We start from the raw sequence: 27,777 nt of genomic DNA on the forward strand, positions 1-27,777 counted from the left end.
TGTACAGATGAATCTCTTCCCTACTCACTTGTAAGTCAGACGCAGAGACAAGCTGTGTACATTGGTCACTAGTTAAATAGTTTACAAGGTTTATAGCCTTCACAATACTTCTGCAGGGTTTACATGCAAGGGGGGGCATGCCTGCGTAATAACACATGAAATGGGCTCTTGGGGATGTGTCACCTTTGTAAAACACTTATTTTAGTGGGCTCGCTGACTACGGATGGCTGAGCTGGGAAATCTGTGGCCCTCCAGATATTGGTCAGGATGATGGAAGTTGTGAGTCCAGCAACATCTCAAAGGCTGCAGCTTCCTCACCCCTGACATATGGAATCACTCTCTGCAAACTAAAAGGTAGTTAAGGACACAGAGCAACCTAAAACAAAGTCAAATGGCTGTGGTTTAGTTCTGGACCCTTTAATGCTAGCTAGACAATGCAATAGAAGATTCTTCTCCAGCAATCATTTTGGCTTTCATTGTTCAAATCTGATTTCATCTGTAAATGTTCTGGAAGCAACATCTGTTTGAAAGTCGCCCTTTACCCTACATTTTGCACATCTGCTCTTCTGCGCATAGAAAGGACTCACAGTTGCTCAATGGCAAACATGTGCATTTGCTTTTTTATGTCATTTAAAAACATTTTTAAAAGGAAACATCAAAGGGATCAAATAAAAACTTACCTAGAAAGAGTTGAAATACTCATTCGTTTTGGCAATATACTTTATAGAATACTTTGTAATGTAAACAAAATTAAAAAACAAACAACAACCCTACCTTAGAGACACTATTTTGAAGAATGCTTTCTAAGTAAAATGTATTTATTATTGGTTTTCCCCTAGAGGTAATAAAATACAGGCTCTCGGTTCTTTCCAGAATTGATATTCTATTAGTAGAAACGTGCTTTAAAGCGTCCCGGAAGTAAATGAAGGGAAGTGTATAACCGTCACAGTAAAGCATACATAGTGGGAGCAAGCCCTCCTATCGATGCCCGCCATACTTGGCCACCCAGTCAGTCCTTCCATGGATGGGTTGCACTGGAGGTGGGCGAGTTAAAATGTTCATGCCTTTTGCTGCTGGGTTGTATGTCGGCCCTGGTAACTGAGAACGAGCAGCTTTCGTTTTCCAAGCATATTCTGCATATTCTGAATAAAAAAACACAAAAGTCAATATAAGCCAGAATCCAGTGGCTAAAACTTTACTTCTCTCTGTGTTAAACAGAGTAATTGTTTTTTTTTAATTTTAATAAGTGTATAGTACACAATACTGAATATTACTATTCACACAAAAGGGGGAAAATATACTCTAGCTGTAATAGCACACTTGGGAACGAGCAGAGAAGGGAAAGAAGGGCATATTTATCTTCACTTTTTGCTGATGTAATGGCATATATGTCGCTACCAAAGCCACACAAACTAATCAACTATTCCAAAACCACAGAGTTCTAAAGCAGTACAAGGACAGACAACAAAGCAACCTCAAGATAAGCTATTTCATCCCTGGATATTTGGCTGTCTGTATCAGTGTTAGAAACTCAGATATATATAAGCTAGGTGCCAAATGGCTCCTTACACCAGGGTTACAGTTGCCAAAACGGAATGCCTAGTTGGCATTTTGGAGCCAGGCGGCTTGAAAGTCACATTTTTCAATATGACTTTTTGGTTCCTGAAATTCATTTTGATTGTGCAGATAAAATATAATGGATAGAATTCTATAGGATGTGTTATTAGTGTGTGACAACAGTCAAGATCCAAGGATCCCCAGGCATGCACCTCCAGATGGTGGAGACATAAGGCACCATCCTGGCGCTCAGGCATCTTCACTTGGTTGCAAGTGGCCAATAGCCAGGTGCAAATTTCAAACACTGGCCTGTATTGTAACTGCTACTAATGGGAATGTCTCTGAACATTGTCATCCAGCAATACCTTAAATTATAGAACATATTTACTTTTTGCTATCACTCACAAGTGCCTAAATACCTATGAACCTACAAAACACATCTCTACAAAGAGCATGAACGAACACACACAACTCATTCAAATGCTATGGAAACAAACCTTTAATAGCATTGACATGCTAAATATTGAAGTATACAAGTTTTAAAACATTCCTATTACCCCACCTGCCTTATTAAACAAGCACTACTGGGAAAACGATAGCTTTTAGTAGTGATGTATGGAAGTGAGAGCTGGACCATAAAGAAGACTGATTGCCGAAGAATTGATGCTTCTGAATTATGGTGCTGGAGGAGACTCTTGAGAGTCCCATGAACTGCAAGAAGATCAAACCTATCCATTCTTAAGGAAATCAGCCTTGAGTGCTCACTGGAAGGACAAATCCTGAAGCTGAGGCTCCAATACTTTGGGCCACCTCATGAGAAGAGAAGACTCCCTGGAAAAGACCCTGATGCTGGGAAAGATTGAGGGCACAAGGAGAAGGGGACGACAGAGGACGAGATGGTTGGACAGTGTTCTCGAAGCTACCAACTTGAGTTTGACCAAACTGCGGGAGGCAGTGAAAGACAGGAGTGCCTGGCGTGCTCTGGTCCATGGGGTGACGAAGAGTTGGACATGACTAAATGACTCAACAACAACAACAACATGCTTGTTTAATAAGGCAGGTGAGGTAATAGGAATGTTTTAAAACTTGTATACTGCAATATTTAGCATGTCGATGCTATTAAAGGTTTGTTTCCATAGCATTTGAATGAGCATTTGAATTAAACAAGCATACAAAATCCAATACCTGTCCACACAACCAAAACATATAAATGCAGATATGGGCTTATCTTAAAGTAGATGTGAAGAGTACTATCAGAACAAACCTATACAGGTCTACTCAAGTCCAACTGCATTCAATGGAGCTTACTTCCCAGTAAGTGTGTATGGGAATGATGCCTAACCTATCATGTTCCCCTAAAGAAGTTCAGCCCTAGGCAAGCCTCTTTCATATCAGGCAGCAGAGGTGATGTTGCTGAGAATGGCATAGCTGTCAACTTTCCCTTTTTTGCGGGAAATTCCCTTATTCCAGTGCCGTTTCCCATTGCAAAAAAAGAGAAAGTTGACAGCTGTGGCCGTTTCCCAATGCAAAAAAAAAAGGAAGGTTGACAGCTCTGCCATGGAGCAAGGCAGACGGTTTCTGGACCTCCCTAAACCAAAGCCTCCCAGAAGATAGAGAACTCCAGACTGAATTCACTTGCACTACAGAGAATTGCCACCCTGTTCTTCTGAGTACCACCCACACAGACCAGCATAATTTTATTTATTTAAACATACATACATACATACATACATACATACATACATACATACATACCCTGCCCATCTGGCTGGGTTCCCCCAGCCACTCTGGGTGGCTTCCAAAGAAAATTAAAATACAATAGTCCTTAGATACTAAAAGCTTCCTTAAACAGGGCTGCCTTCAGATGTCTTTCAGCTTGAGGCAGATAAGCATTGCTTTGTTATTTGTGCTTATTCATTAAGAAGTGCATATATTGGCACTCAACTCCAAAAGAATAGAAAAGTCTCAGTTTGTCATTCTCTTGACATTTCTGATCCATCATCCCACTCCAGGCATAGGAGGAGAGAAAAGCAATGTTGCCAGAGATATGCTCAGATTCAGCAAGTGCCTTTGAGGTTTTATTATAATCAGTGCTTCCACTCCAGTGGGTACTCGCAGTACTGGCACCTCTTTTTGTTGTTGTTAAAAAGGGTGGCACTTACTGTAACTTTTCTAGAAAAAAGCACTGATTATAATCAAGTGGTATACAAATCTTGTGAAAGAATAAAGTAAGATCAGTGGCAATTTGCACTCATCACTTGTAGCACTGAAAGACAACTGCACATAGGAGCGACGAGGGGCTGTCCCTTTGCCCCCCTAAAATATTTGTGGGGCCCAGCCCCCCCCCCACGTTGATGGGCATTGCCATTCAAATGGTATGTGTGGAATCCCTTGTCTTTTGTCAATTATGCAGGGAGGGGCTTACCCAGGCCCTTCAATATTATTTTCAAGTTGGCGCCCGTGCAACTGCATATAATGAAGGTGATCCACTCTGCACATTTCAGCCAGCATTTGCCCAGAAGTGCTTTCCATGAGGCAGCAGATTCAAACCTATGAACTTTTATCAATAGGGTATGCTGGATACACTGCTTTATTCATGCTCATCATTACATCACCATCAGTTCTAAACAATTTATTTATCACACATCTTCCTAATTTTACCTTTCTTTGTGTCACAGATAGTAGGAAGCTCTGACAGGCAAAATAAATGAAGTGATAGAAAGGTGAGAACATGTCAAGAAAAATAAACATGTTTGCTGTGTGAAGTGGGAAGAGAAAGCTAGAATACAATGGAATAGTTAAATCTTTCCCTCTGGGTTCATCAGCTTTTTCCTGACAAGAGCTTCCATTCAATTAATAGCTGCACGATGGGCAGAAATTCAGGATGCCATGTTTTCCATACCATGGCGATTTAATGGGGAAACTCTAGCTGTTGGTATTTCTGAACACCAGGTAGCCATTATAGAACTGATCTCTCTTTCAGGAAAAAAAGCTGGTAGGCAGGAGGGAAACTAGCAACCCTAGTTATGGGGCAAGATTCCCACTGGTAACTGCATTCCTAAAGGTTGCGGAGTCAAGGAATAGTTTTCTCCAACAAGCAACCAACAACCTCTAGTCCATGCATGTAAATGAACTGAGAAAAATCCATTATGTGGAGACAGTTAAAAGGCGACTAGATATGGTACTTAGCCAGACAGCACGTTTTGTGGACTAAGGGCTACAGAAATTGATGTGCCTCACACACTAGATCTGTAGTGAGTTGGGATACCCATCTCTCACTCTACCTTTGATGTTTGTGGTTTTAAATGGTGTTTTTTTTTCCTTGTTGCAACTATCAAGGCCCAAGCAGAATAAGGAAGTGGGACCTTTTCACCCACTATGGCAGTACCTAAGTTTCCTACCTCAAGACTGCTCTGCCCACACCCTGGGTCCGCTCTCTCTCTCTAAAAAGCCACTTCCACAGCCCTTATATCCAGGTGGAGATAACGAGCCACCTGCAAATAGCGAGTCAGTAAAACACACACAGTTCTAGATCACCTTCCGAAACATGGGAGCGCCAAGTATTCCCAGCTTACTCCTTTGTAAACTTAAGCCCTTGTCAAAATAAAAATACACCAGCATCATGAATGTAATTCTGAAGAGTATAACATAAAATGCGTGTCCGGTATCTATAGAATATTCATTACTTTAAATAGGTATAGTGGCCAAGTGGTCCTGGAAGGTGAAGTAACAGGCTGCCAACTGTTCAATTCACCTCTATAGGCTGTGATTTGATCAATGGCAATTGGCAAAGGATACATTTTATCTCCACACCATGAAAAGTTTCACCTGCCAATTCCCTGCATATCACCCCGCTTTTAAAAATCAACAGCTACAGGGTCCGGCTGAAGACTTGGAAACCCCAGGGTGAAGTTTCATTTAGTCTTAAAGTACTGTAGTCTGCACATCTATTACTGGGCACTTAATCAAGGAAATTCGTGAACTTCCAATTCTTGCTTTTATGGTGCTTTAAAAAATGATCTCCAATTAATCGACGGTTCTTTGGCAAAGGGGTTTCAGGTGTGTATGACTTATCACAGAACATAAAGTTATACACTATTAGCCACACTTTAATATGGAGCTAAATCTTTATCTGTTGTACAAAAGCAAACACCCTATAACGTTTTTAAACAGAAAGCCAATGTTAATGCTCAGTGGCAGTTGTGGAATTTACTATTAACAAGATAAATGTCCTTTGTGGTGCAATACCCTATAATAACAACTAGAAAGCTTTTTTTTTTTTTGCTAGCTCCTACATAATGAGATAGATGTGAACTTTAAATAATTGCCAATAGGAATCGGAACTAAATATGCCAAGCTGAAATGGAGTTTTAATATGAAAGTGGGAAAACTTATGCTTGAGCTGAGTTTTATCACTGTAGTTCAGTTCAGTTAGTTATGGGTGTCGTGTATGCTACTCAATAACAAAGTTATATTTGTGTCTTACAACAAAGAAAACAATTTAGATACAAAATAACATAAATTTATAAAATCAAGGCAACTAAAAAAAACCACACACCTCACCACACACTCAAAATTAAAACCTTTGCAAGACCAATCTAATGTTTCAGACATGATACATTAAGGGTGGTATTCAATTAAGTGTTATTCAGAACAGACCTACTGAAATTAATGGAGCATAGTCGTGCTCATTAATTTCAATGGGTCTAGTCTTGAGAAAAACCTTAAGCATAGCCATAGTGATCTGGCCCAAATCCTTACAGAAAGCCCGAGAGATAGAGACTTCAGAAACACGTGATGGTTTGTTTCACTATAGATAAGACAATAATGCAATCTTACCAGTTGCTGATGGACCAAGAGGTGCTAGTTGTATCCTTTGACCAGCTGAACCAACCTCCTTTTTGTGAAAGGAAGGAATATATCCAGTGGTATTGTAAGCAGCTCCTACAAAGCCAGGATTTCCTGTGGAAAGGAACAAAGTTAAAAAATAAACCAGGGGGGTTTCAGGCACCCAGCACATTCTTCGAAAGATCTGAAGGATTATTTTAAGGACTGTACTAGTCATTCAGAGGCATTCAAAGATGTGTTCACTGTTCATAATTTTATACAAGTTAGTATATTCTTCTTGGCTAGAAATTTAGATGCAAGGGAGAAGTTTCCTGTGTGTCATAAACATCCCCAGATAGACTGGTACATACAAAACTGGTACAAAGAATTATCACCGGAATTAGATGCAAGCGTTATGTCTTACATAAAGTGCAGGCAAACCACAAGACAGTAGAAATGCTGTGACAGAAAGTTGTTCATCACCAAAACCCCAATGATCAGTGAGTGCACCAAATCCAGCATTCTTCTCTCCAGGTCTTACTGGTTCATTCTTCAGTGTCAGTGTGCATACAACTAAAAATGCAAACATACTGACAAGAAATCATACTATCTATAGTTTTGAGGCAAGCGGCACTGCATCAGACGTTCAGCTTCCGCAGAACGTTAAAAAACCGGAACACACACTTCCGGGTTTTTGGCATCCGGGAGCCAATTTGTTCGTCAACTAAGCCGTTCGAGAACTAAGGTTCCACTGTAGTCTTGGTTCTAAGAAATTCAGTCTCCAATGAAGCCGACTGGAGTCCTAATGCCAGCATCACATTTCTAGTGGTGCATCTTGCCCAAACACTGTACTCTTGATCAGAGATGTTTTCAGGGAGATTAATGCACACAGTTGTTTTTACTGTTCTCTAGCCCCCACTGTAAGCATCCAAGACCTCTCTGAAACAATAGTATCTGCACCAGAGGAACCGATTTATCTATGCAGTCTCAGAATGAATTATCATTAACCCTCCACTGATAGAAAAGTTGACTTTTCCAATCCAATATTAGGGGTCAAATGCACCTGAAGAAAGCCAGAGAAATAAAATACTGGGTGGAAGTCATTAAGCACAACACTATTTGCTAATACCATGGAAATGTAGCTTGTCCTAGGTAGGAGTTTAGTTATCTTAAATAAACAGGCAAGAACAATGATAACCAGCAAGGCGTCCATTTATTTATTTACCATAATTCTACTGCAGCAGGTCTTTACCCCTAGGTCAAAACCCAAAGGCACTACCCCAAACAAAGAAATTGTCAAGCATTTTATACATAAAAAAAAAATCCAAATGATTTTTATTGGTTTTCATGTAAATACAAGAACAATATATAAATACAGTAACATACAGTGGTACATTCTTAATCAGTTTCATATGCAGTACACAGTACACAAGCAATACGTTTATTTGGGCACTGTCAATTCAAGCATCCTCTCCAAAGATTCTTGTCTTGTGGGTGGAATAAAAGTATATTCATTCTCATTTATAAAGGAAAAGAATGGAAGCCAAGTCTCACCAAAAGTGTCTATCTTTGAAGTGCCTTTAATTACCCTTCTATGGCGAGTAAGGTCTCCTGATAGAGGTGCATTCCAAATATTATTTACCCAGATTTCTATGGGTTGTTTCCAATATTGGGCATTTTTTGTAACTAGAAAATAATGAGCAAATATTGACAAAATGTATCAAAACAATGAAAATATGGGTGTTCATTGGCTTTATCTAAATTTGTATCAATATTCTTTACTGCTGCTTATATCTGTCAGATGGCCAACAAACCTATGCTTAAAAACCTCAAAGGAAGGAGAGCCCACCACCTCTCGTGGGAGTCTGTTCCACTGTCAAACAGCTCTCACTATCTGAAAGTTCTTCCTGACCTTTAGTCGGAATCTCCTTTCTTGTAACTTGAAGCCACTGGTTCAGATGCTACCCTCCAGAGCAGAAGAAAACAAGCTCTGCTCTGTGTATCCCTGGCTGAGTTAGGGTGAGGGAGTTATAATCAAACGCATGTTTTCAACAGAACATTGAATGCATGCAGATTTGCATTCTTAAACATATGCACTTCATTAGGTATATTTGAAAGTGGGGACATGTGGACAGCCTGTTGGGATACCCTGAAAATCTAAGGAGAATGTTAGCCGCTTTGAGACTCCTTCGGGTAGTGATTAAACGTGATATCAAATCCAAACTCTTCTTCTTCTTCTGTTGGGGGGGGGGAAGCGAAGAGGATGGCTAATTAACCGAAACCCAAGAAAAATTGTTTTGCCAGTTTTATTTAGAAAACTTTTTTTTTAAGGTAACCTCAATTGTGTTCTCCATCACAACTGGCTCCTTTGAATCCTTACTGAAGGCAAAAGTTCAAAAGAAAGCAGCTGAACCTTTTGCAAGCCATGTGGAAATGCATGAAACATGGAATACCTCCATCTATGGAATCTAGTTAGAAATACAAAAGAGAAACAGACTGTCAGTGTAGGTAAGAGGAAAAGCTGCAACAATAAGAAGAAAATTAAAAGATATTAAATCCAAGCCTACGAATACAGAAAGATTAGGAAAGGGGAATCCTTACCTCTTCCAAGCACTGTCATTCACAGGCGGTTGTGTTCGTCCTCAAGCTTATATGGCCTCCCAGGCCTACAGGTAGTTTGGAAGCGAATACAGAAGGAATAGTGTACTCTCTGCAATGGCATCAGCCAGAGTGGGATGCAAGCCTTCCTACTGTAAATTATGCAATATTCTAAGAATCATAGAATTGTAGAGTTGGAAGGGACCCTGAGGGCCATCTCAGCCAAAGCATCCATGACAGATGGCCATCCAACCCCTGCTTAAAATTCTCCCTCATGCAAGAAAGAGCAATCATCATTTGAAGCAGTAGTTGGAACAATTCAGGTGTTTGAAGAGATACACAGTATGCCAGAGAAACCCACCAGCTGATTACACACTAAAGTGATGGAACTGGAGACCTGATGGGAACCAGAATGGCGTATGCTACACTTTGTAATTATTACATTTGTATGCACATACAAATCTCTCTCATCAAAGTAAGTGCTTCAGTACCTCAACCCCAACCTTCTGGCATGGGAAAACCTACAGAAAGAAACACAGCATGCCACTGTAAGTATGATTCAGACAGCTCTGGCACGTTATTAAAATGAATGGCATAAAGTTACGCACCCATTTGTGCCTAGCAAATTTAAACAAACGAACAGGAAATTAGAGGACTCCTTAAAGCCTCTCATAATTAAGCAAGTCTGTTTATACAACGAGGAAACTTTTGCACATTTCCCATGCATTTGTAGTGGATTGCGCCCTTTGCAAATTCAACAGAAGAATCACCATCTCAGTCACAAATATTCATTGGAGTGCAGCCCTAGTCCCAGGAAATTATTATTGGCATTTTCTTTTGCATATTTTCATCTTGTTTATACAACAAAACACAATAGTATGCAGAAAGAAACGCAAACACAATCTATATATTGCTTGATGCAAAGTAAAAGGGGACAAAGTTCACTTTGGAACATATTGTTTACACTCCATGAGTACCATCTCTAATTCTATACACATTTACCAGGGGGTAAGCTACATTTACTTCTAAATATACATGTATGATTTCACTGCAAGGCAGAAATTCTGTGTGTATGTACCTGAGTGTATGTATGCCCTGTTGTACACACATAGGATTGCTCCGTAAAGAGTTTTCCAAGTATAACTCCCTTTTCAGCTGAGGGAAAAAAACACCTTTCATGACAGTGAACAAATCCCGATTCTACTCAGTGTTCAAAAGGTCATACTTCTGTCTTCCATATTCTTGAAATAATCTAAATATGTGCAGGTACCTCCTATTCCTGCCCAACAAGTCTGGCTTAGATTGCTTGCCTGAATTATCTGGACCTAGTTAGCTTTGAAGCATCTTTTCTGTGCCTGTGACACACAGTGATCCAGAGACTGGATGGATTGGTGGCAGTTGATTTTTCATTTTTTGGCAAACATGTATGGCCAGATGGCCCTGTGGAATCTTCCAAATACAAGATCCTCTTGTGATCTCTTTGATCATAAAAGTGAACAAGGAAGCTTCTGCACACACAAGATTATCTTTGCACATTGGAGATGCTGAGCTAAAGCCATGACATATGTCAAACTAAAATACTAAGGCTCAAATGATACAATTAATGCCTTTTCAAAAGCAAATAAATATGATTTGAATATTAAAAAACCCAAAACCTGCAAAAGATTAAGCACTGCCAAACATAATTGCCAGGAATTACCTTTTGGGTCCTCTAATTTTTCATTCACTCTTTCTTTGCATGACAGTTTTTCAATTGGTTTAATTAAGTTTTCTTCTTCAGAGGAGGCAGTAAAACAGATGGAGGAAAAGAAAAGGATGAAAATAAATACCTTAGGCAAACAGAATGAATGGATGAAACTAATGGAAGACACACACACACAAAATAAAAAAAGCAATCTGGAATATAGCATGTGTGAGTGAGCCTCTAGGATGCCGTATCAGTTCCGTAAATGTTGAAAGATTCATCTCTAAAACAGGAGCTAGACCAGTGAATACTTATTACCAAGAATCAAACAAGCAAAGCAAAGGGTAATTGAGATTGGTTACGATCATAAGCATAATGAAGGAATAGGATAGTGAAATACCAAATTGCCTTTATTAATCCTAGAAAGAAAATACTACAGAATTTTACAAATTTGTATTTAAATGCATAGTGTATTTTTCTTGTACGAAAAGGTTAAAGGGCAATCCTATACATGTCTCCTCAGAATTAAGCCCCGTAGACCAATTCTCATATAAGTGTGCATAGGACTGCAGCCTTCATATGTGCAGTCAGCTAATAATCATCAATACAGTAAAAGTAATTACTATTATTTGCTAACAGAAGAGTACTTCAAATAGGTTAAAGAAGACACTGAGTAAAGCTGATTTACCTGCCTCTAAAGCCCAGACAGAATATTTATAATATTTTCATCTGCCCTGTATGATCATGCAAACCCAGAAAAAATAAAGCAAATCTAGCCCCACTAAGGGTCATAGCAATATGAGCTTTATTCCATGTGCTGCAAACGTATAAAGTGAGTGGTCTGAAGAAAAGAAAAGAACATTACTTACCAGAAAACCCTGACCCTCCAATTTCACAATATACACAATGTCATTGTAACACAAAATAAGCAGTTTTATTTATTTGAGATTTCTGATTATCTTGATATTTAGTGTATTATGCAAGGGTTTGAAATAAATTGCAATGGAACTGTAATCATAGCTGTTTTAAAAAAAGCTCAATCTGAAAAACGCCTACATAGAAATAGACTAGAACTTAGGTTATGCTGCTTTCAATAATTTAAGATGTTTTGAGATTAGTCAGATCTACAGCTTTAATTTTGAAGTAATTTGCTTTCCTTTGATAAGCTCTTCTTTAATATTGTTTGAAACCAACAGAAGAATGATGGAGGTAAATTAACACAGGGTAAATATGAAAACTTCCCAGGCTGTGTTTCAGCATTATACTTAGCATATACAGTACTTGCCCTATACATATCCCAATTCCCTTCCTCAACTGAGAACCCCTCGTACACACACATGCACCTGGACGCTTATGAATATCACAAAACCCATTCTGACAAGAGGCAATTGACACAGCCATGTTCAGCACTATGTGGTGCAACGCTGATACAAATGGACAATCGCTGTCTCAGGCTGCATACTTGCTGCTGTGCACATTGATAGTGGAATTAAAAATACAGTAGAACACTGAAAACACATGCTGCTTGAAAACCATCACAAAAATAACATAGTAAATAAATTTTACAAAATCTATCGAATATATCAGATTGGGGGTGGGGGAGGACACACACAGATTTCTAACTGTATACATTACATTAATTACCTGCACTGACTCTGCTGAAAGACAGTCCTGCAATTGGTGCCATCGGTTTTGAAAACATGGAATTATTCCAGTTACCGTGAGATCCTTCTTTACTGGCTGCTCCTGAGGAGACATTCTTAGGGTTTACACCTTAGAAAAATAATAATGATAACGGTTAGTATATAGTTGCCAATTCAGGGCATAGCCTATCAAGAACACTGAAGTCACCATGTGCTTTTCAACACCTTTCACTGAAAACTGTGCCTCTTGAAATAAAGTTTGTTCTAGCTCCTGGATTCCCCCCTCTTTTTTGCCCACTTATTCCTCTGACCTATGTATGCTAACAGAAGAAAAGGCACAAAAAACCCCCACCACCCACCCTAAGTAATCAAAAGCATTAAAGAATTGCCTCCTTACCAGGTAGGTATCTTGACTGTTTTAAGTAGTACTGTTTTGCTGAAGTTGTGGATATTCCAGAGTCATTTCTCTTCAGAACTTTGTTTTCTCCTGATTGGCCAGATCTGGGGGACATACACCCAGGAACACTGAAAGTGAAGATAACCCAAATTAACTCTTGATCCAAAACAATAGTGTTTTCCAGCATCTTAGGGATGCTGCATTTCCACATTCAGTGCAGAGTTGAAGCAGACCTAGAATGCAGATTCCATGCAGAGCCTATACTGAAAAAGTTTAGGCAAGAATGTCAGGAAGCTGTGTGGGAACAGTTAAAAAATGAAGCACTTCTGGAAAAAAAAACCCTCTTTGTGATTCAAAGAGATAGGTAAAGGTAAAGGGGCCCCTGACCATTAGGTCCAGTCGTGTCCGACTCTGGGGTTGCGGCACTCATCTCGCGTTACTGGCCAAGGGCGCCGGCGTAGAGCTTCCGGATCATGTGGCCAGCATGACTAAGCCGCTTCTGGCAAACCAGAGCAGCACACGGAAACGCCGTTTACCTTCCCGCCGGAGTGGTACCCATTTATCTACTTGCACTTTTGATGTGCTTTCAAACTGGTAGGTGGGCAGGCGCTGGGATCGAGCAAAGAGATACACTGACCATAATTCCACACTAACCCTGCAGGCAATGATTGCAATGTGTATGGATAGGTCCAGCCTGCCTTCGTGTATTTTGCTGCTTTTGTATAGGAGGCTCTCCAGACTTGGGGTGGTAAAGCTCTGGGGATGGGGGTGGTCTCAAGTTAGCACAATGGGACATATTCCCCAAGCTACAACCACCTGTCCACCAGCTGGGTGACGTCAGCTAAGGAGTAGGGTTCAAGCCTGCTGGGTGCTGCTTCGCCCACCCTGTGGGTCAACGTTGAAAGGTGGATGGGACTGCCCACCCATGAGTTACCTGGTGTTAGCATGACATCAGATGATTAACAAGTTAAGTGGCCTTGCCCATCTGTCAATGTTGGCCTGTGGGGGTGGGTGGGGAATAAGTATCAGGCCGATTGGGCCAAAAACTCTAGAGAAAAAACTCATCCTGTTTTTGGTCTTCAGACTGCAAGTATTGCAGATTGCTTCCCTGCTACCACACATACTGATTATAAACTAGGAGGGAAAACAGGACAAAATATAATGCCTTACCTAAAAAGAGATTCCTTTGTTTTCTTTTCACTTAACATGGTGATGCTAGGCTTCTTAGAATACGAAATCCCAAATTCGGAGTCATCCAAATTGTCCCAGCTATCCATCGCCTGTAACATAGTCTGCCCCCATCGGCGCCGACAATTTTTTAGGCCTACTGCACCATTTGACGGTCCTATGGCTATCTGCTTCTGTTTCAATTACACACAAAAAACCCTGTATTATTTCTGAAACATCTTGCTACCTACATTACTATCCTAAATTGGAAAGTAGTTGAAAGTATTTCTTGGTTTGTAGGAGTTTCTGACTGCAAAATTAGAGCAACTCTGGTGCGCTGAGAGTGTGCATGCTACTGGGTAAGGAAAGAAGCACCATGGAGAGAAAAACAGGATAAATCAGAGAAATCTATAGTAGTTTGGCTGAGGGAAAGGAGTGGCATGGGTACAAGTGGAAAGCGGCTTTGTAAAGAATGGATTTCAGAAGAAAACACCAAGTCAAAATTTTACACAGAATGCTGCAGGTTATGCAACCCTATTGAATTAAGAATGTAAAATTACTTCAGAGCAATTACTTATGTACTTTTGACTTGTTCATAGGTAAATAGCCACATGACAGCAACTTACTGGTGTTGAATTTTTATTGATGGCTGGAAGGAAGGAATGCTGCTGCTTTGATGGTTGATGATTGGTTGCATTCTGTGGCAACTGAATTGCCTGGAGGGGCTGCTGGCTATTCTTTGATACACACTGCAGCTGAAACTTATCAAGTGCTTCTGGTGAAGACTGAGATTCTGGCTTAGATACGGGTTCTAATTTTGATACAGGGTCCAGCTTGGATAGAGACGGCTTTGGATCTGCTGCTTGAATTGATTTGGGATGAGACTGTTTCTGATCCAAATATTGTGGAGGCGGTCCTAAAACTTGGCCCACTTGAAAGTAAGGATACTTCAATGCCTGAAGAAAGAGAGAATGCTGATAACTAGAATGCAGATAAAATGTCTACAATCATTCTAGCGTACGGCTGATAAACAGTTCTCCTTAAGCAAAATCTTATACTGTAGAAGCAAGTTTTGTGGCATGGACAATATCATGCACAGGACAGAACAGCCAAGGAGGAATTTTAACTGCGTGTAAAATGGAGAAACTGGTGTAGCAGTCAGAAGTCCAAAGCAGGCCATTCCCAATTCAAATATCATATTAACCATGTGTTCAACAGGCCCTGGGAAAGCAACAATTTCTCAATTCCTTTACAACATGGGAATAGCATTACTGGTATATCTCACAGGGGTGGTATTACTAAGATAACATATGAGATGTGCTTTGTACGCTTGAAAGAACCTTTTATGGGTTTTATCAACTTTGTTTTATTCCCACTTTTACTGTCCACAATGCATAAAAATAGGAAGCAAAACCAACCCAATACTGAAAAAAAATCAAGGCCAGGTACAGAGGCAAAGCAACCTGCTCTGGTACCTGGAGCAGCGCTCATCCCAGGGGGCGTGGTGCACGTCCGGGGTGTGCGTGTGAGCGGCGAACGCCCCGGGGGTGCCACCGATCGGGGATCAGCATTTTGTCCCACCCCCCCCCCCCTTTGGAATGGCACCCAGAGCAGACCGCTGCCTCCCAGCAGAACCTCCCCTGGCCAGGTATAGCACTGAACAACCACCCAGAGGTCAATTGCTTCCCCCTCTTTCCTTTTGCTCAAGGCTTTGATCAACAGGTTAAATCTTACATGGGCACTTGAAGGCCAGCAAGGAAGGATATGAAAATGCCTATTGGAGGGTATCACTCCACAAAGATGGAGCCACCACTAAGAATGACCTGCTCCTTACTGGTGACTATCTGATTTCCATAGAAGGAAAGAGTTTGTAGCATAACTTTCAAAAATGAATTTAGAAGCCCCAAACTTTCTATTGGAGTGCCACTTTCTTTAAACTTTAAACTGAGATAGGGAATTAGGTGTTGCTGGGCTACATTTCCCACAATCTCTAACTACTGGCCATGCCAGCTGGTGCTGATAGGAGCAGTGGTCCAACTACTTGTGATAATTAAAAAAGAAAAAACTATTTTGCATACGACATACCTGACTTGCTGTAGGCCGTTTCTTTGGATCCCAGTTCAGCATTTCACACATAAGCTGTATTGCCTCATTACTGGCATTTGGAATGAGAGTCTTTAAGTTTAGGGAGACACATTGAGGGAAGCGAAAATTCATTGCAGTGGCAAGTTGGTATCCTTCTGGCCAATCATTCTGAGAAAAAGGCATATAACAGCAGTCATGAAACATCAGATAAGAAGATGTTTCATTAAAAAAAAAAAAGCTGGGGAAAAACAAACTCTTCTAGCCTAGACCAGGCGTGGGCAGATTTCAGGCTTGTGGGATCTACAGTGGTGCCCCGCAAGACGAATGCCTCGCTAGATGAAAAACTCGCTAGACGAACGGCATTCGTCTAGCGGAAGCTGCCCCGCAAGACGAAAAAGTCAATGGGGCTGCTTCGCAAGACAATTTTTTTTTTAGCGCGAAAACCTCTGCGCTCCATTGCCGCTTCGCTAGACGAATAATTCGCTCTACGAAAAAACTCGTAGAATGAATTATTTTCGTCTAGCGGGGCACCACTGTACTTTCTTTTTTGCTAGAAATCTGGGATCCACCAATGGGAGCCTAGTGTAAAAGACATACAGGCAACTCCCCATTTATGCAGGGTGGGTGGGTGTTCAGAGGCACCGTTCATGTCCCCTTGTGGTGCCAAAAACAGCACATGTGTCAATGGTCACATGCATGCCGATCACGCACAAATGGGAAGTTGCCTGTACATTTAAAATTAGAGAATTATGAACCAAGAAATTTGTTTTCAGTACAAAATTAAATGGAGCTCACAAAAACACTCCTGGTTACCCGACTTTCTTCCTTTCAGCAGTGTACCACTGTTAAAACAACAGGAATAATAAATCATCGCTGATCTATTTCACCCCCCAACCAGGCTTGAATCTTAAAAGCTAACAGAAAAAAGTTTCCCATTCCTTCTATTTCCAACACCCCCTGCCCCTATTTCACATTGCTCAGGAGCCCCCTCATAACCCACTGCAGAGGTGTGGGGGTGGGGAAGAGATGACAAATTTTTCATTTGTGAACTTGCTTAATTTAACTTAGCATCCAAGCCATTAGGTATTCTCAAAATAGCTTACCTTCTTTGGAGTGCCCAACACCTGGCAAATTTTGAAGATTTCATCAACTTCACTTGTTCCTGGAAAAAGTGGTCTTAATGTGTATAGTTCAGCCATTATGCTGCCAACAGCCCATATGTCGATAGGAGAACTATAAACAGAGGATCGCAGTAAAACCTCAGGTGCACGGTACCTATGATGGTGTAGAGAAATAATTGAATACATTCATGCAGAGATGCAAAAGGTAAGTGAAGGTCATGCTGAATAACAACACATTCCTAACCATGTCTATTCAGAAGCAAGTTGAATTCAATGGGGTTTACTCCCAGATAAAGTGGGGTTACGATTGCAGCCATACTTACCACCTGGTGGAAACATAATCAGTATATGGAGGCTGAGATCTAAGTTCTCTAGCCAGCCCAAAGTCAGCTATTTTAACAAGTTCAGGACCCATACAGAGAAGGTTTTCAGGTTTCATATCCCGGTGGAAAAATCCTGTAAATGTGAATACGGACAAAGAAATAATAAACAAACAAACAAACAAACAAACCACAGTATCAACAACTACCTGAAATATGGAACTTGGGCATGGAATTCAAGTGGAAAATAAAAATAATCTCTCTTGAATTAATTCTAAACTAATTTACCATTTCTTTTTTTAAAAAAAATCTGTTCATCAAATTAAATACAGAGAAAGTTCTGACCTGTAGCAGCTGGCATTTAGGAATTATGGCAACTAATCTGCTTTTAAACAAACTAGGGCAAAATCCTGCAGTCCCAAAAAATGGTGGTGGTGGTGGGGTGTTAAAAGATCTGCCTGTGGCACCTGCATTTTAACTGCTAGAGCAAATCTATCTGTGATACTTGCACTTTACTGCTTCCTACTATTTTGAGGTATTGAACAGTACTTTTACCTATTCATATGTACTACTCAGTGTTAACATTGTGCTGGATCATACATTGGTATAAAGTTTTTAATGCTTTGGATTGCTTAAGAGCAGGGATGTTGCCTGTCATGTTGCTAGACTACAACACCCATCATCCCTGACCAATGTCCATGGGTAGCTGAAGCTGATACGAGTTCAGCAGCATCCTAAGGACCATAGGTTCCCCAGCCCTGCTTTTTATAGGCACACACTTTGTTACTGGGCCAAGCTTATCCAAAGACCACGCAGCACCCAAATATAAAGTCAACTTGAATTATGTGCTTAGAATGTGCTCTGGGGGCGTGGTCACAGCACCTCCATAACCAGCATCATCGTTTGGAGCACGAGCAGGCCAGCTGAGAAGTGGCTGCATCTGGACCATCTCTCAACCACCACAGTTTTAATGACCATGCCAATTTGGCTCCCACTGCTCCCCAAGTGGTGCTGCCGATGAACACATCAGCCCGTAATAAAATTACCACCATCCATGATTTCATTTTGGATGAAGGGGTTAACTTGCAATGTATTAAGAAAATCTGGGTGGATCTACCTTGAACCAGCTCTGTCTACCTGGGTGTTTTGTGCAGAACCAGCACAGGCTGGTGGATTGGAAGGGGGCATGAGCCCAAAAAATATGCAATCTTTCTTTCAGGGAAGCTAGTGCACCTGGGCACCTGATTTGATACTTTCATCCCCGTGACAGAACAGGGATCTTATAAGTGTACCATCGACCCCACTACTAAAGAGCTTCACTGTGGCCATGAAGTCCTGGGTCTGGCTTGGAGCTTCATAGTCACCATGACAACCATGCGTCTGTCTCAGTACATCACTGGCCTAACCCATGGAGCAGGCCTAGATATTTATTTTTATTGCTACAGGGCCTTCTGCTTGAGGTCCAATGGTTGGATGGATTCAACTTGAGGTAAAATTAATATTGCCTTGAAAACTGAAGATAGAACAAAGGATTTAAACATAACACTCTTTGGGTGGGTGGGGAATGACAACTATCGTGTAGTGACAGCTGTAGCTTTGTTTCAGAGGACTGTCTGATTTATGTATCAATCAGAAGGTTCCTTCTCCATTTGATCCACTGACACTGCATAACTCTAATAATATACACCAATCTCACTTTAACAAATCATGAAGCATTTCCCCCCAAGTTACAAATACTTATCACTGTACATTTACTTTACTCAGATAAAACAAGAATAGTGAAGTGTCTTACCGTGTTTATGGATGAAAGCTAACCCTTGTAATATCTGGTACATAATGTTCCTGATGACAGACTCAGGGAACAACTTATTTCTGAGAGGAAACAAATTGACAATGTCAGTAGATTTTTGTAGCATTAAAGTTATTTGTGCTTATGAAGCAGAAAATCTCATTTTAAAATGTGGCAGCCTTATATAAATGCAGTAAATCAACACATAAAGTGAACAGCCTTGATTTAACCATCCAAAACGGCATTCAGTTTTCATTTACTTCTTCTAGTGAATTCACACCACAACTTTTCTAAGGATGCCCAACAATATAAAATATAATAATATAAAATCACAATGATTGATGTTCACAATTATTCTAAACTTTTCTGCAACTTTTCCTGCATGTAAACAATTTTGAACTCTAGCAATCTTCTCACTGATCTTCTCTAGGGGCGATATGAGAGCAAGCTTACATTCCCCCTCCCCCCATGTTCAGGTATACCAGTTCTGCCAGACATCCACAAATATGCACTAACATCTGAATAGAGCGTATGTGCATAAAAAGCAGTATGTGTAGGCTTGAACAGTGCAGTCAATATCCATGAACAATCTGGAAATCATGCAATTTGTACCTATGCGTACTGTGTTTTATGCACTCTTCAAACACAAGGATGGATGTCTGGCAATATTGGAGACTGGCAGATGGGTCTGATGAGCAGGGCAGAAAGCTGCAACCTTGCCGCTCTGCTGGTCCTCCCAAGTGATTCTATGGCTTTGATGACCACTTCATTTGAAAGCTGCTGGGTTAAAAATTCAATTTCATTTAATTTAATATTGACCATAGGCCACATCTGAATACAAAATATGGCTTTACATAAATATTAAATACAGTGGTGCCCCGCTAGACGAATGCCTCGCTAGACGAAAGGCATTCGCTAGCAGAAGGCTGCCCCGCAAGACGAAAAAGTCAATGGGCTTGCCTCGCAAGACGGAAAATCCCCCCCCCCCCACGAAAACCGCTATTCTGCCTTGGTGCTTCGCAAGACGAAAAATTTGCTATACGAAGACACTCGCAGAACGAATTATTTTCGTCTTGCGAGGCACCACTGTACTATATTGATGAGCAGAATAGGAGACTCAGAGAGAAAGGAAATGTTGCAAAGGGGGGCTGCTCTGCACCCAGGAGTGGGGGTGCAGGAACTGAAAGCACCGTGGAAGCTTTTGCAGACAAGCGATGTTTTCGCTGTGGGTCGAGTCAACATAACAGAATCTATATTACACCAGCTAAAGCAATAAAAAGATGAACTGATTAATCTGTACTTCTTGATGGCAATTTATGACATGCAACTCAACAAAAGCAACACAAGGTTTAGATAACCCCAAACACGTTGCTGACTAACGACAGTATTCAATTAAATATGTGCACTAGTAAATGGATTAGCACTATGGGACTTCCCCCCTCCCCATGCATACCCCAATCTATTCCAAAATCTTCTCTGGAGGGTTCAGGAACTCCAAGAACACATTTAGGGGGCACACAAGAGGAGAAGAGGGGCAGAACATTCCACTGTGCAAGGAGAAATCCTTGGGCTGAAAAAACGTTCTCTTACTGCAATGTTGAGTACAATTCTTAAATAACAGTCTGACACTTTCTGGCTAACAAAATAAATCTTCTGAAGAGTTCACTAGTTTTCTTTGTCCATCAGAAATTGCAAGAGAAACTTGTTTCAGACTGACATACAGATAGGATGCCAAGGATGTCAAAAAAGTAACATACAAGGTTCTCGGTTTCTGTTGTGCCACACAAACAAGGCCCCCTTCCAAGACAAATGGAAAAGCATCCAGTTAAATTTGAGTAACAAAAAGGCTCTTCTCAGAGGAAAATAATTGACCTGCGTAGGATACCTGAACCTGCAATAATATTCAAAGGCTCAATAGATCTGCTGTAAACCAACTAGGCCAGATTCTTAGATATGTGAAACATGAACATTTCCCCTTTGATATTGTAATAATCACCTTTCTGTGCTGTACTGAAAACTGTGAACAGAGTTCTAGAAAAAAATCAAACAGGATGTTGTACCCACTCACCAGTGGGTACCAGATCTATGCAAAGTTTTAAAAGTGGACATACCTGTCTTTCATTAGCTGATAGAGATTTTCCTTCATATATTCAAACACAAAATAAAGATGGTCATTTTCTCGAATAACTTCTTTCAGCTTTATTACATTGGCATGATTAAGTTTTTTCAGAGACTGCAATACATCAGAGAGAATAATTATGATCATGTCATTGGTTCCAACACAGGCCTAAATAGTTATTTAGTAAATATGAGCATTACCTTGACTTCTCTAAGATTCATACATTCATCCCAAGAGTAGAACTTTCTTTTCATTCTGAAATAAAAGTCACAAGGAACCCATGCTTATTAGGTAAAAAGTGAAACACGCAAAGAAGATAGAAAGTACAGTAGATTATACAGAGCACTGAAATATTATTTCCTGATTCAGAAGTTACAACCTGCTCTACTTAATATCAGAACAAATTAAAAAATCTTGGCAGCAATTTCAATGCAAGCTACTGAACAGAATTTGAAAAAGGTATGAAATGAATGGGCAGTGTACACTCCATAACAGCTTATTTCAATCAGCCTAACTTAAAATAAAGCAGCTGAGAAAGGGTCCCGATGCTGCAGTTCAGCTAGCCAGAAGCAGCAGCCCAGCAAAAGGTAAAAGGCCATCTCAGAAGGCAAAGTGGGAGAAAAATGAGGTGGCTCACAGAGCAGAAGCCAAAAGGGGGGGAAATTACATGCAATTTCTACTACTGCTTAAAGAGCATCCAGAATGAGGCTTCAAACATTTACATATTTGTTATTTATATTTTGTTAATGTTTCACTAACAGCAACCAACACCATATGCCGACACCTTCCTACTTGGAAGTAATTCCCACTAACCTCAATGGGACCTACTTCTGAGTAGACATGTGTAACATTGCACTGTCATGCATGAAGGTTTAATGGCACATACCTTTTGATGGCCACAAGCTCCCCTGATTCATTGCTCTTCCCCATCAGTACACTGCCATATGTTCCATCCCCAAGTTGCTTCATGGTTGTGTAGCGATTCATTTTGTAAAAACAGGTTAGCCAAATCCTTTAAAATGCTAAAAATGCTTCTTTTTCAAACAGGGACTTTTGAGAATGTTGCTGTTACATGGGCGAGTAATCTGTCATAGTACTTGCTTAAGTCATCAGTCTTCTTTTCCAGTATTATAACCACACTATCCGGAAATAACGTCGTAGTGAAGGGAATAATGCTGCCATTCTTACAAGAGTCCTTAATAGAAACAGATATTTTGTTTCAGTATTCTGTAGGAAAGCATGTTACTATCATGCAACAAACAAACTAAAACATTTTATATTTAAAAAGTAAACATGCAAAGTAGATTTCAGCTAAATCCAAGCAGAATGCCAAACTAGCTTTCCTGCAAAGTGTGAAAATTCACTCTAGGATAAAAACAGAGAGCAAGATGGGCTAATGCTACAGTAGAATCAAGTGAAATGACACTGTAGGTTCTGACTATTAATAATCATGATGGCTAATTAATTCTACAACATATTATTTCAAGCCAACATATAGGTTTCGATATTAGCAGTGCAATCCTATTCATGTTTACTCACAACTAAGTCCTCTAAGTCCTACTGAGTTTAATGGAACTTACTCTCAGGTAAGTGTGTATAGGATTGCTGCTTTAGACCATACCTAAACCCACTTACTAGAAAGTACGTAAATACTTCTTAACTTTGTGGGACTTACTATCATCATTTACTTAATTAGCGGGACTTAATTCTGCCATAGGATTGTGCAGGATGTCACCAAAGCGATCAAAGTTTTCATTTCTAGACTGCCACAACACTAGCTACAATTCTAATACTCTACAATTTCATTATTAAATACAGGTTTCTAGCTCTCATGGAGGTAAAGAAAGCTCCAAAACATGATTCTATTAGGCATGTCAGAATAGTTCCCAAACTGAGATGCTACAGCAGCACATATGCTACAGTGGGTGCTTTTACAAGGAATGCTCCAAACAATGCAGTGAAGAAAAATTCCTAAAGCACACAAGAAGATCTTCAGTGACCAGGCTACTGCTTGTATGAAAAAAGATTCTCTGATGGTGCTGAAAGAGATGAAGCAAATATAGAACCCCCAAAAGGATACTTTATGTGTTGTCTGAGAAATAATAATAATAATAATAATAATAATAATAATAAAGTGAAAAACCAGAAGCCTGTGAAGCTGTCAACTAGCTATATTTGAAGGCTACAAAGGAGACAATTGTGTCAAAATGGAATTAAAATGGAATTCCCTGGGTAGCCAAGTTTTAGAGGATGGAACTGAAGGACATAAATATATGTGAAGTAAATTAAATGGTTTTGCAGCATTTTACAGCTGTTGGTATGATTTAACTGCATAACAGAGCTTTCAGAAGATGTATGTATGGGTAAGCAGAGAATAGGATGGTGGTGCAGGAATAAGTAAATGAAGTCCTTCTGTTTATTGCACATTCCACCCACTTCTTAAGAATAATGATTTTAAAAATTGTATTAAGGACAATTTGATCAGGCACACAGAGCATTATATGCAGGCCCCACAGCGTACCTCTGATGCAGAACTTGGAGACAAGTGTATATCACATTCTCCTGGGAGTTTCCCAAGGGAGATGGAGAAAAAATGCTATTGTAAACAACAGATTGTTCCTCATTGTTCAAGACATGCTGCCAATAATCTCCTCAAGGAGGATCAAGGGAGGATTAAAGCAGAGGACAGTTAAAGGTCAAGTTGCCGTAATGCAAATGCGCCTAGCAGTATCAGAAAAATGGCGGAGAGCGATAGCTAGCTACGTATGAATCAAAAGTAACACTGAATTGACTAATTGCCATCCTTTCAAGTCAAATTTCAAGTACCGGTAAAACGATAGTTACCAGATATGCCATCTTTATGTTAAGGCGTAACCTTATAGAGAAAGCATCACAACTGAAACAGAGCCTGCAGAAGCTCTGATGCACGTACATTTGTTTCCGAGAGATGGATAACTATAAACTTTTCAAAAACAGAAGCCATACTTACTGGGCAAAAAGCACATAAAAGGTGATGACACTGCCTGTAAAAATGCTATTCTAAAAATAGAATAGTGCAACTGGCAGAACTAAAGCCTAAGTAATCAGTGTTGACTAACCACAGTCACTGCCAGTAAAACACACACATTCTAAAAAACCATCTGTGGAAATGTGCCATCCTTCAAGGTAATTAAAGTCATTAGCACCAACAACAGAAGATGCCTATATCACCTTTCCAGTTACTTGTTGAACTACCATGAGACATTGGTTTGTCAATCTGCTACTGCAATCCTATACTTGTCTACAAAATAAATAAATCCCACTAAGTTCAATGCGGCTCACCCTCAGGTCAGGGAATATAGGACTACAGTGGCACCTCTGGTTACGAACAGGATCCGTTCCGGAGCCCCGTTTGTAACCCGTGACGTGTGTAACCTGAAGCGCCGTGTCTGCACATGTGCACAACACGATTCTGCGCTTCTGCGCATGACATCATTTGACGCGTCTGCGAACCACAGAACCCGGAAAGTAATACATTCCATTCCCTTCTTTCTGGGTTCGGCACGTTCATAACCCGTGTTGTACACATCCTGAAGCATTCGTAACAAGAGGTATGACTGTATGTAACATATTAGCTCACAACCAAATGCCATTATTTTCAGTAACATTCACTGTTTAAAATCAGGGCACGACAGCCAGATCCAAAAGTCTAGTCATTTTAGGGCTTTGTGAAGACATCATATATAGGAAAGCTTAGAAAAGAACAACAGGAGCATTGGCAAAATGGGAGAATGAGAGAGGGTGTGGATTTTGCCCAAATATTTGGAACTTCAGACTCTTTAGACTTCATTTGCTTGACTGAGCAAATGAAGAGGCACTAATCGGGACAATGACAGTGTACTCTCCATCAACACTTGTAGAGGGCATGAACTGGTTCCTTGCAGAAGGCCCATGAAATTAGGCTGAGGGCCACAAGTTGCCTACCCCAGCAGCCAAGTATGGCAAAGCCATTCAACTCTACCATACCACAGGCGTGCTACTGTGCGGAATTACGTAAATAACCTTAGATCTTGTGCTGTGGGGAAAAAATCCCTTCTGTGCTCAAAGCAGCATGTTGCACTGAACAGCAGCATCACAAAGGGGCTAGGGGAAAGCAGAAGCATAGTAGTGCTGATAGTTAACAGGTGCACCATAGGGTCCCTGCACTGGAAATAAAGAAACAAGAAAATATCAGTTGACATTAGTGTCTTGTTTAGAATATTGCTTCACATTTTTTTTAATCGAAAAGCAGGTCACACTGATCACCTTCCAGAAAAGTTCTCACAGACAAAGATCAAAGATAAACCTCATGAATGCTAAGCAATAAAAACTCAGATCAGGCTCACCTTGCAAACAATTTTGCCAGTGGCTTCATGAGAACTAGCAATGACTGTACAGTTCATTATTATTTTGTTTAAAAATGCAATAACAAAAATTGACAGAAAATTCTGAAAATGTTCAGAAAGGTAGCTGCTACAGGCAAAACTCTTACTCCGTTGGCAATAGGAAACAGATGGTGTTTAAATGCATGGCAGGGGGAATTAATGCATACTCATATACTTGAAGAGATTTCATTTTGCTTTTGTTTCCTTTCCGTGTTTACTTTTACAGGGCAAACTGCTGCTGTTGCTAAACAGTGACAAGTGGTAGTCAAGGTAGTAAACAAGGTAGTTTCACATATTTTTATTCAAGTGGAAACTGCACCCTTCATTCTGTGAATAAAGAACACTATTTGAACTCTTTTTCTTGGCATTTGTACATCTGCCATCATCCCCATAGTTAAGAGAAGACCCTACCCTTCTACGTTTCGTTCAGCACACCTAGAAACAATATGCATTCAATAATTTCACCCACTTTATTATAATCTGCTCTTAATTGTATTTACTTGAAAATGTTTATAAGTGATTTCAGTGGAGGGAACATTAAAAAATACAGTACTATCAAGTGCAGCATTTAGCCTAGCTATTGGAATCAATGTAGAATGTCTCTGCTTCAGATTGAGCTCAACATATATTTAGGGTTGCAGCCATAGTTCTAGATTATTTCAGGCTAATTGAAAATTTTAGATTTCTGAATCTCCAGCTCATAGTAATTTTAAAATATTTCTTTTCCCATATGAAAAAGCTTATAAATGATGTTTGGCAGACTGTGGTTGATCTTTGTTTTGATCAGCTTCTTGAAGGCAAAACCAATCCTCCTGCCATGGAAATTTGTCAATTTCAGCCCACAGTCTCCCACCAATAGTTCTATCTAACTCTGCAACAATCCTGTTATCACAAGTGAATAGAAAATATCTAATTTTGTATATGGAAGGCAACAGCTGTGATTGGTCAAGCAAAACCTGCACAGGTGCTTCCCTGGGGGGGGGGGGAGGCAGATTGATGACATACTGTAGATCATTGTTTCCCAGCCTTTTCCCGACCATGGTCCCCTTCTGACCTTATTTCCTTCTTGTAGCCCTCCAGTCTTACCAGAGATTTTAAAGAAATACACAGTTGAGTTGGGATAGCTCAATCCGTAGGCCTAGAGCATGAGACTCTTAATCTCAGGGTTGTGTGTTCGAGCCCCATGTTGGGTGAAAGATTCCTGCATTGCAGGGGGTTGTTCGTGCTCTCTTCCAACTCTACAATACCATCTTACAACTCCCCATTACACCCATCAGATGTCCTTCTGGGTAGTACACGTTTCGGACTGCACCGTCATTCTTGGAAATTTCAACACACTTCTCATTAGGTACCCAAATTAAGTACTGTTAAGAGCCACTGTAACATAGTGGAAGAAAGTAATATTAGATCCTGGGAGGAGGCCCAGATTCAAATCCGCATACAGCTATGAAACTCAGTGGGTTGCCCACTCCTCCCTGCGTGGATAAAATAAGTGATGCGAGCCCCTGGGAGAAAAAGTGAGATACATAAACGAAAAGCGCAATGTCGCTCCTATGCTTGAGATTCCATTTTAAGCTGCTTCCCACTGAAATCCACGCGATTCTAAAGGCCTTTATAGCTTTGGCTAGATCGCGCCTGAACTCTGAAGTCCCGCCCAAAGTTAACGGGAGCCTTGGAAGTAAAATCCCAAGTCACAAGAATCATGGAATCGTACAGTTGGAAGGGGTCCAAAGGGTCATCTAGACCAACCCCCTTGCAATGCTTCAAACGGGGCTGCTCCAGAATAAGAGCGGGGGGGGGGGGTTGGGGCTTTTTTCTTTCCACGCCCGCCTCGTCACCCTCCTTAATCCACCCTCCCTGCCGCCGCCGCCGCCGCCGCCTTTCGCCTCACTCACCGCTGAGCTGCTGGCCGCCTGCGGAGGCTCCGGGGCCGCCCCCTCCGGGTCCTCCTCCTTCTTCCCTTGGCCGCCTCATCCCAACCTCCGAACCACCAGCAGCTCCCTCGACTCTAAACCCGGCCAGGGGTCAAGAGCCGGCGGCGGCGGCGGCGGCAGCGTCAAGCAGCAG

General features: G+C 40.7%; 1 protein-coding gene across 6 annotated transcripts; it reads right to left on the bottom strand.

The window, feature by feature from the left end:
- Positions 1-479: 479 nt before the first annotated feature.
- MAK (male germ cell associated kinase) lies at positions 480-27,777 on the bottom strand. Of its 6 annotated transcripts, none has more exons than XM_033154552.1 (15): positions 27,606-27,776; positions 22,194-22,502; positions 21,508-21,562; positions 21,300-21,421; positions 19,192-19,271; positions 17,403-17,535; positions 17,062-17,233; positions 15,959-16,126; positions 14,500-14,829; positions 13,877-14,067; positions 12,707-12,834; positions 12,311-12,439; positions 10,682-10,753; positions 6,397-6,519; positions 480-1,142 (listed from the first exon to the last, which is right to left on the bottom strand). In XM_033154552.1, the coding sequence occupies exons 2-15, from the start codon at positions 22,292-22,294 to the stop codon at positions 979-981; spliced, it is 1,968 nt and encodes a 655-aa protein (XP_033010443.1). In that variant the 5' UTR covers positions 22,295-22,502; positions 27,606-27,776; the 3' UTR covers positions 480-978. The 6 variants fall into 6 exon arrangements, with proteins under 6 accessions (XP_033010443.1, XP_033010442.1, XP_033010445.1 ...); XM_033154551.1 differs by having other exon boundaries at positions 10,682-10,756; XM_033154553.1 differs by lacking the exon at positions 480-1,142 and adding an exon at positions 4,959-5,051 and having other exon boundaries at positions 10,682-10,756; positions 27,606-27,777.

Source organism: Lacerta agilis, chromosome 7 (assembly GCF_009819535.1).
Source record: "Lacerta agilis isolate rLacAgi1 chromosome 7, rLacAgi1.pri, whole genome shotgun sequence".
Lineage (NCBI taxonomy): Eukaryota > Metazoa > Chordata > Lepidosauria > Squamata > Lacertidae > Lacerta > Lacerta agilis.